The 19449-nt window shown below is 33.7% G+C and overlaps 1 protein-coding gene across 1 annotated transcript in view; it reads right to left on the bottom strand.

Moving 5' to 3' along the window:
* Positions 1-3510: 3510 nt before the first annotated feature.
* LOC106872975 (eukaryotic peptide chain release factor subunit 1) overlaps positions 3511-19449 on the bottom strand; it is a 36098-nt gene continuing 20159 nt past the window's right edge. The window contains exons 5-11 of the mRNA XM_014920161.3: positions 19110-19300; positions 18854-18983; positions 16149-16304; positions 14589-14653; positions 6554-6626; positions 6036-6110; positions 3511-5151 (exon numbers count right to left, since the gene is read on the bottom strand). Of these exons, the coding sequence (XP_014775647.1) occupies positions 5066-5151; positions 6036-6110; positions 6554-6626; positions 14589-14653; positions 16149-16304; positions 18854-18983; positions 19110-19300 (776 nt within the window). The 3' untranslated portion in view covers positions 3511-5065. The remainder of the gene's footprint in view (positions 5152-6035; positions 6111-6553; positions 6627-14588; positions 14654-16148; positions 16305-18853; positions 18984-19109; positions 19301-19449) is intronic.

Here is a 19449-nt window from a genome sequence, read left to right as displayed (position 1 = left end):
ACAGCTCTTATTATTGCAACAACATTAAAATCTGTTTATAAACTTGCAGAGCAGAAAATATCTACTTGTAAGTCAAGGCCATTCCAGCATATTCCTTCCTTGAATCACATGAAAGTCTGGATCTTCAGCACTTCTTAAATGAGGCTTTGGTCACTAAATTTCGCTTACAAATTCTGCCACATGGTAAGTTATAACTTACTTTTAAGAAAAGTATGCAAAATTCTGTTGCCTGTTCGTAAAAGATGACACAAAAAAAAAACTTGTATAGCAGCTGGATAAAGACGTACTTCATTTCCTAATCTTTTGTTTTAGTTAGAATCTATATATGTTTCTTCCAACTGAAATATCCTATAATTGTAGTTTTGAAACCAGTGTATTACATTTTCACTGCAAAATTTGTTTTGTGATAATCTTTTAAGATTTTCTGATTCAGGCAGTTCAGTTTTAAAATCATTTTCATACATCAAAGAAAAACTACCTCTAATGGAAACACGAGGCAATCCCCAACATTTTTTCCCCATACAACTTCAAAACCAACCAACTACTTTACTTAAATGTAATATTACAATTTGTGAACAATAGTGTTGCTTGTTACAGAGATCCAGTAAGCTAATCATTGGTTTACTGTATTTGCAAAAGTAAGAGTGACAAAAGAGAGTCACCAGTTTCAGAGTTTCTTAGTGCTTATATCTTTCATTAATGGACATCAGTAAAAGATAAACACACACATATACAACTGACTTGCAGTTTCTGAGGTATTGCTTGAAGTGAAACTATATAAGACACTTGCCCAACATACTACATAGCAGGATCAAATGTTGAAACCCCATGGCTGTGAAGCAAACCCAATAACTAAACAGCCATACCTGAACCCATGTAAACAAAATGGTTATATTTTGATTCTTCCCTCTAAGTGAAGACACAAAATCAATATATAAGTATAGCATCAAACATTTAACAGTGCATCTACAGGAAAACAACTACCATTTCTATTTTCCAGCTTCAATCCATATATATCCTATACCAATCTCAAATCTTTCCAGATTAATCCTGTTAGCAATGAAGCAAATTAAAGCTTAGGGAACAGTATTAAAGAAATCAAAAAGTGATACACGGTAACCAGAGTAAAACATAGGCAGGCAACTGGCTTGTTAAAATAAATGGCAAATGTAAGCCTGTAGTGTCATGAGAATTAGTCAAATGGTGGTAAAAAGCAAAGGAGTGATTGAAGTTGACAAATTCTTAAGAAAGATGAAGTAGAAATGACTTAAATAGGAAACTGAAACACTAAGAGCCACAATAACTGAGAAGTCAGAGAATTAAATTATTGAATAGTCATAAATTCAATCTGGTTCCAGTTTGTATGACTGATGAAGACTCTACATAAAAAATCTATACAATCTCAAATGATAGACATAGAAGAAAACCCAAAATCTATCAAGTAACATCGACCAGGTAACTAACAAGAGTACCACTTGATATATTTCTTTGAGAAATGAAGGAAGTTTAATAAAAACCCACAAGATCTACAAACTTATACATAATCTGTATAAGTCTAATTTAAACCTTTTTTTTTTCCACATCACATTCATCTCCAAGACATTAAATACATGAAGCCAATCCAAAAATGATTATAGCAAAATCAAATTTCTATGGCAAAATTCTGGAGGGTGTCTGACACGAATTTGAAAAAATGTAAACATTTGATGATACAATATATTTGGAGAAATAAGTCAAGTATTCTTTAAACAAAGCCATCATATTCATAAGTTTTTTTTTCATTAATTATATATTGGCACACAAGTGCTTCATTATCTTGTTACTTTGATGAAACTTTAAATGTGCTCAAGGTTACATAAATTACATCAACAAGAATTTAGTCAGCTTTCTGAGATTAAAAACAATGTCTTTTATACTATCCTCTTTAGATAAAATTCAGTTTCCTTTCAAATGAATAACAATCAATCCAGTTGCAAGATCCTATTGGAATACATTCAAATCCACAACTATATCAAATCAGATTAAAGTCCATAAGTTTCCTATAACCCTTCTTAAAGGGAAAAGATGCTCACAGAACCAAACCATACAAACCTGAAAATTTTCAAACAGAAAATACATCACACAATTTATCAATGCTTTTTAATTCTTTTCACATCTCATCCACAATTCTCAACTCATAGCCCATCAATGAATACACATTTCTTTTAAGATTATACTGGATTTGCATTTGAGTGCACTTTTTTAAGACTTGAAACAAGCAATACAACCTCACTATTGATGTCTATAATTAAGAATGTTTGTAATGGAGCAACAAATTCAATTATGAAGTTTAATATCAATTTTAAATCTGCCTTTTCAGTAAAATACTTCTTTTCCTAGAAATATTCTATTAGCCAGAACCTGCAGCAAAACCCTTAAAAAACAGAAAAATGACAAATAGTAAACCCACAGTAACTTATATTTCTGAAACTATATTTGATGATGATGATATCATATATCATTAAGATGAAACAATTTGTCAACTATTACTCTTTCCATTAGAGAACCAACAACATACTTCTGTAAAATTAATTCAAAATCTTGATTTGCTAACAACAGTTCAGCTATATGAATTAACTCTTTCAAAACCACTTCTGGTTCCATGATAACTCTTCTGAAAACACCTGCATTATATATAAATTTAATTACATGTAATAATATGAAAATAAATTGTCCTGAGTAAAAGTTTCATTATGACACATAAAAGAACCACTTTTTAAATTGTATTCAAAATACAGTTAACATATCAATCCTCTCCATCCCTCATTCTCCTTCCCTAACAAATTTTCAAACTGCTTACTCACCTAACCACTTCACTTCAGTTTGTGCTTTGTGGGGACCCCCTGGGCACCTCATTGCTATTATCTATCTCTTGCAAATCCTGATCTTTTTCTCTTCTCCTCTTATCCTTTTCCTTACTAGATATAAGTAGCTACATAGATACTTCTACAAGAACCTGCTCTATTCTCACCCCACTTCTCATAATAATACCCTCATACCCTAGCATGAAGCGGTCCTATCCCAATTTCCCCCAGGGTTTGCAGTCCTGTGAACTGAACAACAACTCCAACAATGCGGGTGGCACATAAAAAAGCACCCAGTCCAAACTGTAAAGTTGTTAGCATTAGGAATGGCATCCAAATGTAGAAACCATGCCAAAACAGACATTGGAATACAATGCAATCCTTGGACACATCAGATCCTGTCGAATCATCCAACTTATACCAGCATGGAATATGGACATTAAATGCTAATACCAATAAGACAAGAACTTTGTATTGTGAGAATTAAGGCTATGAAAAAGGTTAGCTATTCCTTGAATTTCTATTAAAGGCTGAAAAAGATGTAAAAATATGCACACAACAAATATAAAGTGCATATGTGTGTGTGTATATATCACATACATACACACATATGTATACATATATATACATACACACACATACACAGAAAAAAAAATTGAAACACCAAACCATTTTATGCTTTTATTGGCCACATATCTTTTTCAACAGATTTCTAGATCTGCAAGACTGTCCATTAAAATTACTTGCCATAACCTTTAAAAATAAAGGTCACTGGTGAGTGAGATAATTACTCACAGCAAGCAAAATTTAAATACTGGAAATCACTGCTGTGCACCCATAAGGTGAGAGAAAGTATAGGTGATTAACGTGGAACAACAAGGGAGTTAGCAACGGGGAAAGGGGTCTGAGAGAAGTAGGGCAAGGTAAATAGCAACAGGGGTAAAAAGTTTTCAAGGAGAATTAGAAAGTAAAGATTTTTTTCTTTTTAAATAATAATAATAATAATGAAAAAAAGTGGATGGGGAGTAACTTTCTTTTGATCCCTTATACTTGTTGAAGCCAACTTGCCCTAAAACCAACCTACAGAGGCAATCTAAATGTATTGGCATGAAAAGTAAACCACACAACTGCTGCTACATCTTGCCAATGCCAACCAGCTGAGAGTTTAGATGTGGGAAGACAAAATTGAAATAAAGCAGCAAAGCAAAGTATTCTCAGAAAAATTCAAAGACTTATAGAATTCTTCAGGATAGGTTTCTAAAATAAATTAAGATGAGGAATAGTCACTAACAAACTGCAGAGGAATTTCCATATGGATTTTAGGATGGTAAATGGCTCTTGCTAGATGCCAACAACGATCTTGACACAAACATGTCATAGTGGTACACTGCCTATTACACTTACAAGTCAGACACCCACTCAGAGTGAACATCATTTGATTCCTTTTCATAACAATCTTGCAGTCTTATGAACAACCCTAATAAACAATCTATGATAAAAGATAAAATTCATCGTATATAAAATACATATATACATATGTAGGTCATATCATTTCAATTTTCCTAAGCTTTAAAAAGATTTAAATCTAACAAGAAATCAAGATGTCTATATATCAAGCTTCTTTATGATCAGAATGAATGAGTGAAAAGGTTTGGAAACAAGCAGTGACCACATGCATGCACACACACACAAAAACATATCAGAAGCATGTCATTTACAGAAATCAGACCAGTTTCTCATTTTTCTTCATTCTTGCCAAGAAATTTTTGTTATGTATGAAATAAAAAATTTCAAGCCAACATATTACTTGGCATCTCATAAGTGATAAAAGAAAATAAAAAAAAAATAAACACAATGAAATAACTGAAAATAAACTATATAAATTCATTATATAATAGAAATTTAGTCCAAATCAGTACTTAATTGTATTGAAAAGAATATATTTCATTATGGGTGCTATCCTTTCAGTGACATGTATCATTAAAGCCAAAGCTTTTGTCCGGCCACTGCTGTGTTGAAAATAAGAGCGGTTAGAAAATGAAAAATGTTCCAGACAGAGATGATATCTAAACAGATTTGGAAAGGAGGAAGAAGAAATAGGGGCTGACAGTCGTATGTTTGAGATGTGCTGTGTAGTACTTCTCACAGCAACTGCGCAAACACATGTGGCCAAGCAGCAAGTGGACGTGACACCAGCACAACACATTGCTGAAACTAAATCTTCAGTAATCTTCAAGATCAAAATCTTCATCATAACCATCTTCGTGTACCTCCAAAATATTGAAGTCTACTTGGTACCGCAAAATGGCTGAAAGAGAAAAAAAAAGGTTATTCTGTATGTGGAAAACATAGTACACTGCAGGTTAGTCAAATTTTAATAAATTTCAATTTCTCGTACTATTTTTGCCTTTATATATTACTTGTTCTACATACATTCCAGTTCAAATGAAAAATGCAATAATATGCACATTTCTTCAGTACAGCTGCTTTTCTGTTATTTATCCCAGGGGAATATTTATTTATTTATTTATAATTCATTTTATGAACAGATATTTAAACAAAATTTAAATAATTGTACATTTCATTAAATTAACTTGTAATCAGAATAGTTTCGGCAAATACATTCTTATAGGAATAACAAAACATAGTTGCTTTATGTAACCAGTCAAAACTCACAATTATTTTAGAAATTAAAACAGAAGAATGGTTCAGAAATATATTCACAAGGTTAACCAATTTTTAAAAAAATGGAATTAAAATAGGGTTATCAAATATTATTCACTTTTATTCCTCAATCAAATAAACCATTTTGGAAAACTCACAAATTACATTAGGCATTTCTCAGCAATTTAAAAAAAAAAAATGCTAATTTTTTTACAACTCGTGCATAATAGTGTAAAAATTACTGCATTGGCAAATAAAACAGTCCATGATTAGCTGAGGAGGCCAAATATTGAAACATGTCTGGAGCTGTCTGCCATACTTACTATAATTAGTAAGATAACATTAGTCATTGAGTTCATTTCATCTTTTCTTCCCTCCCAAGTTTTTGGTAGCAGAATGAAGGAACTTAACCAAGTCTTGTATAAAGGAACCCTCCCACAATCTTCAACTAAAACAATGTCTGTAGTTCATTGTCTTGTAGGACTGTCTACTCCACTCCAGATTTTAAATTCAAGGTTCTCAACTTACCTCCAATACCACCAAAACCTTTCACAAATTGTGCACCTTCCTGGGACTTGTCTGTAATTATTTCCAATGTGGCACCTATTAAAACATAAAAAAGGAAACAATAAGATCATTTCCTTTGAGGCGTTGAATGAGAATAACATAACTATGCTCCTAGCATTACATATTTTCTTCATATAACTTATTTCCTTATACCAAAGCCAGTTTCTCAACTAAAGATATTTTGGAATGATTGGTAAATTGTCCTCAGCTCCAGCACTATATAAACCGAAATATAAAAATCTTTCCTTACACAAATATACAACTTTTCAGATTTCATAATATATAGTGCAGGAAATTTGGAACACAAATAATGCAGTAAATAATATCATCATCAGATTTTATTTCTTAAAGTACAAACAAAACATTAATAAACTTATTTCTTAAAGCATCATCTAATAATTATGCTAACTAACAAAAATATTCTCTCTGAACTAAATCATTAAATTAGATTTAAAGAAAAAAAGAAATAAAACTCTTACCAAAGTTTTTATAATTATTTGCAAACCATTCAAGAAGAGGCATTTGGTCCACTAATTCCAACTCAACTCCCGTCTGAAAAGTAAAGTAAAATATTTAACAAAACTCTTTCATATATGGTTAACAGAGAAAAAAATATCATTAAAAAATACCTAATAAATACAGAAGTAATACCCAGAGAAGGAAGTTATGGAAAGTGAAAGAGCTTTCAGTCAAATGTAGGTTCACAGAAGTATTAGTTAAGATATATGATGAGGAGATTGAGACTTATAACAGAGAGGTCAACTGAAACATTATGAGATAATCTGCTGCTAGCTGCAGACCAAATCTGTGGATGGAATAATGTTCCAACTGAACAGATGTCAGACATGGTGGTGGAACAGCAAAGTAGATAGAGCTGTAAAAATTAAACGGGCAGCCTAGAAGGATAACAATATCAGATAGCTAATGAGAAACTAGATGTCTGGAATATGGAGAAAGGAAATGAGCTGAAAGTATGAGGATTGCCAATGTTCTACAAGAGGGGTCTGAGGCCTGATTGCAATGTAGTGTAAATCAAGATATTTTTGAGAAAAATACATACAGAATGACAGAAATGCACCTGCCACATTATTGCTACACAGACAGACTTGGAAATGTTATAACAAAAAATTACTGAATGAGGAGAATACACAAGAAAGAGAGAACCTACTTTAAATAAACTCAACAGAAGGATCAGCTATTGAAGTTGACAGTTATATAACTATATAGTTAAAGCACAATGAAGGATATGAAGGCATCTACATCATCAAGGAGAGTAGGTAAGATGCTGAAAATATGAGAAAGAGGGCTCATGCTAAATGACTGGTGTAACACTATTATCATCATCAACTACTACAAACGAAATTTGCAGTGGATGATGATAGTGTTATACCAGTCAACTAACAAGACAGCAACTTGATATAGAACAGGTTATAAAAGTTATATCATAACTGATGAGAAAGAGATGAGATGCAATTCAAATTTGTAGCAGAAAATGGTACTGCCAGTGATGTCTTAGAAATAGAACAAGAACTTTTAGCTAAGTGAAAACCATTCTACCTAACATTCACTGACCTATACAAAGGTTTTAACAGGGTACCAAAGTCTATAGTCTCAAGAAAACTGAGTGTAGATGAATGACTTGAGAAAATCATGTTAAGTCATGTAAAGAGATGCTGTGAACAAGATGAGATAGCAAGGAATGTAGTATGCAGGCAAGTACCTACCAGGGCTCAATTCTCAACCACTTCCTGTTTGTTATAAGTCTCCAGGCTATAACAAAAGGGTTTAAAACCAACTATCTGTGGAAACTATTGTATACTAATATCTAGACTTCATCTGTCAAGGAATTTTTTTTAAACTCCAAACATGAAAGCAAAGCCTAAATTGAAAGATGAAATAAACCTTGCAAAGAGGTAACATAGTTCAAATGAGCAGGAAAGAATGTAATACACTAAAACATTAGAGAGATGACCATATTGAATATGCAGAAAAGTGACATATGAGTGCATAAGAAATGCAGTGGGATTAGAGAAACTGACAAAGAAAGATTTCATATGTAGCAGATGAACAAGAATAGTAATGCTTAGTAGGCTCCCTAGAGGCAGTTGATAGCTTCTGTTATCAAGCTAACCAAAACAGCTGTGGAGGAATATATTCCCAAAGCATAATATATATAACGGGGTGGAAAAAGTCCTGGGAGCTATTACCTCCGACGGCAACACAAGAATTCTCTCTCTGAATGAAGGGCAGATTGTATGATGCTTGTGTACGAAGTGCGATGTTGCATGGTAACAAAACCTGAGCATCCATGGGGAGGATGTGCAAAGGCTGGAAAGAAATGAAGTGAGTGTGCACTGATAAATGTATAATGTTAGTGTGCATGAGCAACAGCATAAATGAACCGAGAAAAAGACAGGATTAAAGGGAATCAGATGCAGTATGCAAGAGAGAAAAATGTGTTAATAAAGAAGTGATGCATGTAGAGGATAAAAACTGACTGATGGAGTGAGCAGTAATCCAAAAGAAGAAGAGGAAGCTGAAGGAAGATGGAAAAGGGTCATTGTGCTTGAGAAGACTCTTCTAACCCATACAAACAGAAAAATGAATGTAAAAATTATCAATGGCAATAAGACCAATCCTTTAATCGGAAATTGCAATTTTACTAAAATTATACTTTTTTTATTTATTACTAATTCCAATTGGTCACCAATGTTACATTATCATATTCATGGGTGTTTGTTAATAATACCAACCCCAGTTCTTTTGTCTGATATTTATTGTCATTGTAAAGTGGAACAGTGAAATTGACATGAGAGGAAAAGGAGGGTCATTTTGCTCACCTCCAATTATCAATGTTTTTGCATCTGATATAAGCCACATCACAACTATCCACTGTAAGCAACAGCTTTTAGACAATACTGCAACTCCTGCAAGACCACCATCCAAAATGCAAAGGTTGGCAGAGCCTGCCTCTCAAACTGCAACCAATCATTTTGCTCTAATCTCTTGTTGAGAGGATCTGCTAACTTTGCAGAATTTTCCTTTGCCTTACTTCTCAACCAAGACGGTCCTCTAGGTGGTACTCTTGCTCAGAAATTTGCTGCCTACATTGCATCAAACTCCTAACTGTACAGAATCAGAACCCCCCCTCAAATATCCCTTTCTATACCACTATTCTTACACACACACACCATGTGCTAATAAGGGAGTCCTGAGCAGCAAGAAAGAGCTCCTAAATCTTCCTTAAATAATCCTACTGTCTTGAAAGGTAGTTACATACAAAAAAGTTTAAGCATTATTGAATACATCAAAGAAGACAACAGACTGGCCATGGCTAGAAAGCCAACAGAACAAATTTTGGACACATATTTCTCTCACAAGTGTGAATACCATCAGGGAGAGCAGAAGCTACACCTCTGCATCAATCAGCTAAAGTTCTTACAAAAAGCCTTCAAAATACATACAAACTCCACCAAACAACACTTACAAATAATCCAGAAAAATACAGTGACAATAAAAACAAGTGGTACCTTAACTCCCTACAGTCACAGGTTTGTATGAATACTTTTAAAAATAAACATTTCATACAGAAAAATAAATTGTGTAAACAAATTTTTTTTTTTTAATTCTGCATTACAACACTAATGACATTAAAAAAAACCTTTATGGAACTAAGTGTTCATCATCACTCACAACATTCATGTAGCAATAGTTTAGGAAACATTCTTTCACCAAAACACCAAATAACAACTATTCGAAATTTTACTCAAATCAGACCAAGCAGACACTTTAACAACAGAAAAGATCCTATAACATAATTTTTAAAACAAACTTGCATTCAATAGATATCACAAATGACATTCATCAACTAACAGGAAACAACACTACACTAGAAACTGTATAAAACTAGCAACATGAAGCACATTAATATAATAAACATATACATACCACTACCAACCTCACCAACTGTCCCACCAGGTTGCACCCCAACCAGCTACAGCACTTTAACACTCTCACAAACACCATCATTGGGGAGACTTCAATGCACTCAACACCTCCTGGTTTTCAAATAGTACAGATAACAAGAGAGGTGATGTAATATCATTGCAACTCGACTCTCTTTACACCCACACCAACATACACATATATACATCACCAAACTAACTGCACCTCTTCCCTAGACATCACCTGCTCTCCATGCTTAGCTACCACATTCACCTGACAAACAATTCCCCAACTAATTTCAGACCACCTACTATTTGCACATCAATGAAAAAAAGCAAAGACACATTTACAAAATTAGAAAGCTCAATGGAGAAGATTCTGTCATGAAGCAAATACAAGGTTTACAGAATTCAGCAGCAATACAATCTCCAATCACAGACACTGCCACACATAGATTATAAATTTATATCTAAAAATCACATCCCATTTTGGCAAATTCAACATTTCAGTAAAAAAATAGCTAACCTCATAATAACTAGAGACAAACTCAAACACCAAATCTACACAACCACCAAACTAATGATAAAACACTATACAGAGTAATAAGCAATATCAATAACAGTGGTCACACTAGAGCTCATGTCACAATAACAACCTTAATAATTCATCCCCATCAGCTATTTCTCAGTTGCCAAAAACTACACAAAGACACTAACACAAAGAATTTGCATCTTCCATCAAGATCGTGATTCTGACCCATTTCTTTTATGAAAGCCCCCTAAATTCAAAAGCCTCAGCCAAACAAATCTACATTTAAAACACCTCACACCTACAGGAATCACTGCACTTAACATCTAAGACTACTCTTACCTACACTGTCAAATTTTCACAATCTTGTCAGGGATTAGACAAATGATCAAACATAATCCTTGACATCACCAACTGATACATTCCCCTCTCTAAATCACGTGTTCAGATAATACAAGATGGCTTCACCCCATCCCACCCATGCAATTCTAAATACCATTAACACCAGAACAAATTTCCAGCTCCGCTCCTCACTATTTACTCATACAAAAGATACTCAAAACCAGTAAACTATATGTAAGACAGCCAAGCCTATCATCATCATCATCATCGTTTAACGTCCGCTTTCCATGCTAGCATGGGTTGGACGATTTGACTGAGGACTGGTGAAACCGGATGGCAACACCAGGCTCCAATCTAAATTTGGCAGAGTTTCTACAGCTGGATGCCCTTCCTAACGCCAACCACTCAGAGAGTGTAGTAGGTGCTTTTACGTGTCACCCGCACGAAGGTCAGTCAGGCGATACTGGCAACGGCCACGCTCCTACACTTCTACAACCTATTTACCAAATGGATTACCACAGAGGTTGCTCCTCTCACTCAGTTTTCCAACATATACCTTCACAACATTCCTACATAATATAACATAAACAGACTCATACACAGACACCACCGCACTCATATCTTCATTCATTCCTGTGACACTACTGCCCAACAAGTTCCACAGCAACATACTAAATCCAGTTTTCCTTCCTATCAGCAACAACATAGAACATCAAAAACAAATATTCCTCAACAACAACTAAGCCACACACGACACAGAGAAAATATAAATACTACGAGTCACATACAACTTATTTCCAAAATACAGAAGACAGTAAAGAAAGCAAAGCAATGCAAATACTTAGAGCAATCCCAGGTACCACATTTGGTTAACAGAAGGAAACAGCAATGGTTTACAAACAATACATTAGATCCATCATGGACTAAGCCAGCCCTGTCAAAGCTCCTAATTTCCCCAAAAGCCACAATAAACTACAAAAAAACTTGAAACAGTGCACAATTCATAACATGTTGTACAGAGACAACCGACACAATGAAAAACAAAACCATCTACACATGTGAGAAAGGGTTTGCTACTGCAGTTAGCTTCAATCCCTACAGTCCTTGTCACTACACAAGAAGTCAACTCCCACACCAGAGAACACCATACAACATCCTAAAGGGGCTGACTCGCTCTCCCACTCATCTCAGAAAATTACAAGGAACACATATATATAGAAATAACTATAACATCAATAATTTCACTGGTCTCAAACACTGCTGGGCTGCACACAAGTGCAGCAGAACAACATACTTTGATCAAGTTTGTCTGTTGTGGCCATCACCAGAATGTACAAGTATTTAGGAGTAGACTGGGCAGGAGAGAGAGTGCAACAATGCCTAGATTGCAACATTGCACCTCATAATTATTGAAAAGTGGTCCACAAATTGACGGAGACAAATATAACTGGGAAAATTAATCTGAACCACACCTTATTGTTTGGTGAATTACTAGTGTGCCAGGGGAGTACAAAATCATGGTTAACCTGGTAATACACAACTCCTATACCCAACACAAAAGCAATTCCGATTGCTTTATAAAAATAAGGTCAGAGGCCAGGACAATGTTCCTTTTATTAGTTTTAAACAATGCATCCCAGAACTAGCTCCTATCCTCATTAAACTTCTTAACAACTCTCTCCAGAGATATATCCCAGTCTTTGCAAACACAAAACAGTATATCCCATTCTCAAGAAGAGCAACCCTTCTGGCCCTACAAACTGTTTTTACCTATTTTCTTATAGCACACACAACTGAAAAGAGAAATAAACAGCCATTAACGATGTTTGTCCACTTCTTCAAATCCTTCTCCTTCCCTTTATGACTACCAATATGACTTGCATAAGGGCAAACCTACTGGAGACCTACATTAGAGGGCTCTCACTCTCGATAAATTTAGTGAAAACCGTCATCAGTATCACTGCACCTTGACAAAGGCAAAGCATCACATTGTCTGCTGTGTAAATCTCCCAAGTAATTTCTTTTCTATGACCTCCACTTCTCATTCATCACTTTCTATCAGATTACACCATCTTGGCATGTACGGATGGCACTTTTTCTAACTCACGCTATCAAATCTTGCATATCCCAAATTTCAGTTTTATTTCTCCAATACATCAATGCCCTACATGCAGTCACTACCAGTAACATTCACCACAATACAGATATTACCTTCAGCAAACCTGCACTGAACAAACAGACTCTGTGAATTGTGACTTAATAAAACATTTAATTGAAGCATGCCAATAGGCAGAATCATTACATATATTAAGAAAACAATATTGCAACCAACTCCACTAAATCCCTACACGGTTGCTACAATTGCCAGGTAGTAATATCACTATGGATCTCTTCTGGCAAATGCACATCAACCTGGCAAAAACTGACCTTATTTTTCAGTGCTAGAAGGTATTTTAATCCCCAACAACTCTCCACAAAACTTAAACGACATCCATAATGGTGTACTGCTTCCAAATCTAGGACAATGCTGTCGCTACACACACACAGACATCCTAAACTGCATTCAAAGAAAAGCCACAGCTGATTGGTATGACATCATCTCACTACTACATACAGTCCACTGACATGCTGCCTCCATTTTCTGTCTTTTCTATGGTTACTGTACTGATCCCTGCTCCTCAGACACTCCCTTACTTGTCTCTTTTTCTCATTATCTATATTGAGTTGTCCCTCATATCAGTAAAAACTGTGACCAGTCTGTCTGCAATTTTGTTCCAGTAATTATTTGATAGGAACATTAAACTGCAATATCACTAGGTTTGTGATGGCTATGGGCACAGTAACTTCATCTTGACCAACTACAAAAGTATTTAACTCAACACTGTACTGATTCTGTTTTCCATGCTTCTAAATTGTGCAGAAACCCAAATATGATGGATTTCCACATAGTCTACTGAATTACTATGCAGTGGGACCATACTTGGAACCAAGTAATCATGAAGTAAACTTCTTAATTACATGGTCATTCCTGTCCCTATCTGTCACAAAAAGAAATTTCAGTTTTAAATAATTGACTGAAAAGCTTATTCCTAGTTCACAATGAGGTATACTCAAGCAAGTTTCAACAAGGTTTTTTGCGTTTTTTTTTTTTTAAATAAACTTACTCAATTTTGACCAAATAGGCATTAATAATTAAAGATAGCGTATCTCAGTCAATTTACTTCAATAGTTAACATGTATAAATCATGATACTAAATCAACTGTAACAGTTTTCATCATATCTAATATAAATTTTGAAGCAATACTTTATAAAAAAACAAATCCACTAGCCTTTTATTTAAACTTGCTTAAACTAAACTTCAATGAGCTAACTATAGCCACCCCATGTTGTAAACATAACTTCTCTCATGTCAATAAAATTAAAGATGTAACAGCTTTGTATGAACAAAAAATAATAAAAATGCAAAATAAAGCACCTCGTAATGAAAAATAGTCATATACTGAAATAAAACACTTGAAGCTTCTAATGAAAGTGACCTGCCACATTACAAAAAAGCAATCTAGATTTTAGCTCAAGGCTATACTTTGAAATGTTTACACACTGTCAAAATAAACAAACAAATCAAATTATTTTAGATCTAAAAAACAAGTTTTGAAATTGCAGTAAAGCAGGTATAGAAAAATAGTGAAAGAACAAACTTCTTTTTCCATGAAGTGTGTTTTGTCTTTTTCCTGCTCTGGCCTCAAATGCAAGATTTTCTCCTCTACAAATATAAAAAGAGAAACAAATTAGCTAACACATATAAAAGTATGTATTTACATCTTTAACTCCTACTATTTAACAGTCATATCTTTATAGCCTTCAAACTCACTGAACAATTTCTTTCATAGCTGGATGCCCTTGCTACTGCTAGCCACTTGATGTATTTGAATTTTAAAGTGACACTTTTTGAAAGAAATATCCCCCAAAAAATCAACCTACATTTGATAAACATGAGATCATGGTTCAGATAAATAAGTGGTAGTTCAAGGAAAGGCCTGCCAAAATTGTGGTGCATCTTTCACTAGATAAATCTTATTTAACCATTAAAACTGATAACAGAAGTTTCTATTGCCAATTTCTAATCAGATTTGTGCTTCAGAATAATAGAGGTCTCACATTAATGAGAAGAGAATTTAAAAAGCTCCTCTCCAATATTTAAACGAAGCACAAACCACATGCAAATACGTAAATTTTCAAAATCTTCAGGGCTCACATATAACATTGAGATTATAGTAACAACAGGAACAATTATTACAACATAAGAATACCAGCTTCATTATTACATGAATGTACAGCTTCATTAGAACTAGCCAAGAACTGTAGTAATACAAGTTATTTAGTACTTTTTCATCTCAGGGAAATTGTTAAACTGTAATTGAAAATGCGCCACTTTTTGTACTAATAAGCAAATCATATTACGATATTAATATCAGCTGAAAAATAATACCACTGCCACCAGTGAATTATCTATCCTAAATGAGCTTAAAAATAACTACAGAATAGTTTCATCAAATTTGGTAATCATGTGGTCAGTGTCAAGAAGAATTTTGTAAAACTAAATGTTATTCATCATCATCCTTAAATGTCCATTTTTCCATGCTTGCATGAGTCATTATTGAGGAATTATTAAAATTAGTCAACCAAATTTTATGTAAAACATTGTCATAATATATATGGGGGAATTAACCATATTTCAATCCAAATTATGGTTTCTGGCTGGTATAGCACACACACACATCAGTGGACAGGTGGATTGTGTGTTATGGCTGTAAGACTAAGCAACTGAAGAACTAACTCCAATCATAAGCTCAAATCTTACAAAGTGTTCTGTTGTACTTCCTGGGCAAGGCAGCTATTTTTGTTGGTCCACTCCCAAATTAGAGTAGAAAGCGTATTCAATGAATTACTCCTAACAAACATTATCAAATAGTTAACTATCATTCAACAAAATTGTGTCACAAGCCCTTTTATGACACAAACAAGAAACATTAACTAAAAAAAACATTTAAAAGGTGCATTCATTCTTACAATCAAAGACAGACTTTTAGGAAAGAGATCAAATGTTAATATTCACATTCTTCCTTAAGATACTAATAAAATACTACTGGACAAAATGAATTGAAAAAATGCCACTGACCCATGTTTCATTTGAAATAAAGGGCAGTGGCATTTTTTCTCAACCAATGTTATATGAAACAAGAAATTAATTTACTCACCATCTGTGGAATGGTTCTTCAAGATATATCTTGTAATATCAAGATTTTCCCAGACAATCAGAATGTCAACAGCACCCATTTCTAAAGCTTTTAAGGTGTCATCAACACCAAAACAATATTTGCCTGTATCCTGAGATATCTCATCAAAATACCTGCCTGTAAAAAGTAAATTTTATTAAAATCAACTTAACAAAAAGCAAAATTTTTACAACTTTAATTTCCAATTGCTATTTATTTTAATACAGAGGAATTTAATAAAATAACTAGCATTATTGAGCTGATATCTGGAACATAAACTGACAGATAGAATGTTTAGTTTATCACTTTAAAGCAGAATGTTTCATGTTATAGAATCAGAGGTAGTCTCAAGCAGTTAATATCAAAGAATTAACACAAGTTTTCTGAGCTATTGACTTCACCTCTAAAAACTCAATTTTTTTGTTACTAATTACAATCAGTTTGATCTCTGTTCATCCAGATATACTTTATTTCACTATGTGTACATAATGGATTTGAAATAGGAACTTTTCTACTTAAACAATAGCTGCTAACACTAATTACTACAAGACTACTGACATATTGATAATCAGAGACAAAACTGCAGTGCAGAGATGCAAATATCACATTTTTCTATCTCTAAAGATGAGGCCATGAATAATATGTGTGCATGTGCATAATCTTTTATTTTTGTCTTTTTGACACCAGGAGAAATATTACTAAAATTTAAAACTACACAATAGTATTCAAACATTGCTAATTTACTGAAAATGAATTCAAGACATGACATCTGACTGATCTCAACACAAAAACAAATAGTGTCTTTAGGTAACTTTAATTAGCTGACGAAGGGAACCAAGTCTATTTTGTAACAAAGGGAACTGATTGAATATTATGCTAGTATTTATATCAACCCTACTGGCAGAGTCAACAGTTGATAACCTGTTACTTGGTCTGTACTATGTGTTCATGGAAAAGAACTTAGTATATCTACTTAAATAGCATAAGTTGGTTGGTACAGCTCACTGTTGTTAGTAGTAAGAACACTGAAATTGAGAGTTTCATCAGTTTGAAGTCCTGAATATCAGTCATGGGCCTGGAGTGAACATGTGTGAAACTACTCCTGTGTAGCTATTCCGTAAAAATCTCAAAGTGATCAGAACCACCAAGAATTCATCGATCCAGTTACATTTTATCATAAAGTAATAAAAATATAACCAACACACCAGCTTTTGAGAACAAAATATTTTACTCTAGAATTCTAAATATAAATTTTGTAAAACCAACGACAAAATATAAATTTTCTAGAACCATGCTTACATAGAAAGGTAGACAATATACAAAATAGAATAACTGCAATAACAAGCTTGACAGAAAAGCACCAGATATTCTACCAGAAGTTTGTGTAGGTAGAAACTAGAATAAGTGTTATTTTTTGTCCAAGATGGAGAAAGGACATTTGGTGAAATAATCTCAATTGTCCTTCCCTACAAAAAATAGATTTTTTAAAACCCAATTAAAAAAAAAAATTATTGATTTCTTTATATCTATTTTTGTAACAAAAGGAACTGAGTCTATTTTGTAACAAAAGGAACCGACTGAATGGAGATAGAGTAATAATACTTATCCCAACCCTACTGGCAAAGCTTAATCAACATCAGTAGTCATCAAACTTTGGGTATTATAAACCACAGTGGTTACACCTTGCAAATATCAAGGATTTTAATCATCACCCAAACATTTTTTAATCAAATTCCAGAATGCAATAATGAAAATTAAACTCCAGTGTTATTTTATCCCAGAGGTTTTTAAACTTGACATTGCAAAGCCTTTATAAGATAATTCCCATTGGCATGAATCATATCTGTGGTGACAATGGCTTTTAATGACAAGCACTAAGACTAATAAGTATTGACCATATTTGACCCCATCGAAAATAAAAAGCTGACCACAGAGCAAACAACACTACTGTCTCTACTATCTACACTGCCCATGTACATTTATAAATTATTAACATGTTTGTTTTTGAAGCTACAGAATAAATTCATAAATTTCAAAAAGCTCGGCATATCTAAACTGGAATTAAATACAGTTGATTTTATATAATTTTACCATGAGCAGAAAAAGAGATCAGCTCCTTTCATCCAGTGAACTGCATATATAACCACTGTGTATCGAATTGGATACACAGACATTGATAAGTTTATTCTGTAGAACAGTACAGCATCAAAAATGAACACTGCTAATATGTTATTAATTCATTAACCAAACCAGCTGTCAAGAATGCATTTATGCAAATTGTGAGTTCAATTTAATAAAACCCTTAATAATAGCAGTTGCATGCACACATACATAGTGGATAGTTAGAGATAGGTGCCAGTTGCTGATGAAATCTTAATGAAGTTTGAAATTGGTCCAGCTGATTCCTATTACTAATTACACTGAGATTGTATCAAGACAGTCACTAATGACTGTCCAGCTATTTAATGTCAAAGGTTTATTCTTTAGTACACTATAGTATGTAGGAAACACCACAGCCTTATCATCATCATTTAACGTCTGTTGTCCATGATGGCATGGGCTGAACGGTTTGACCAGAGATGGCATGGGCTGAACGGTTTGACCAGAGATGGCAAGCTGGAGAGCTGTACCAGTTTCCAAGTAATAATTTCTTTAAAATAATATTTCAAAAAAACTTTTTTAAATACCTATCAATTTCTTTTCTTGAATAAATTTAACATTCGCTAAAGCATCTGATGCTAGTTCAATTGCTTGATTAAAACCATTCTCTCCTCCATAGGAAACATCAACTATCTTGATAATTTTGCCTTGTAATCTCTGAAATAGAGAAATAAAATAGCATTCAGTTGCACTATAGCCTCAAAATTCTTTAAATGTGCAAGACTAAAATACCAAGTACTACAAACCTAAAATACAAGATCAAGCACAAAGCTAAATACTCACTGGATCAAACATATCTGATTGACTAAGTTCTGTTTTAAAATCAGCAGAACCAGCCAACACAAGTCCTGAAATATTGGGCTTGTCATTGGTAATGAATAACTGAACTGCCACCTCAGCAACTTTTCGTACATAGTTGTGACGTTTCTCCATCCGTAATCGAGCGAACCGCAATGCTGATTGTCCACCACGACCTATAGAAACACCAAAAGCATATTTGTGATAATAAAAATTGTTAATTAAAGAAGGAAGAAACAAATCTTGAAACATGAAATGATTAATTTTCTTCTTGTCACATTCCACATTAAAAATTAGAATAACTTTACATATCATATATATATCA

The sequence above is a fragment of the Octopus bimaculoides genome, chromosome 2, assembly GCF_046866305.1.
Source record: "Octopus bimaculoides isolate indiv1 chromosome 2, ASM4686630v1, whole genome shotgun sequence".
NCBI lineage: Eukaryota > Metazoa > Mollusca > Cephalopoda > Octopoda > Octopodidae > Octopus > Octopus bimaculoides.
This window is presented reverse-complemented; position numbering and strand designations above follow the sequence as displayed.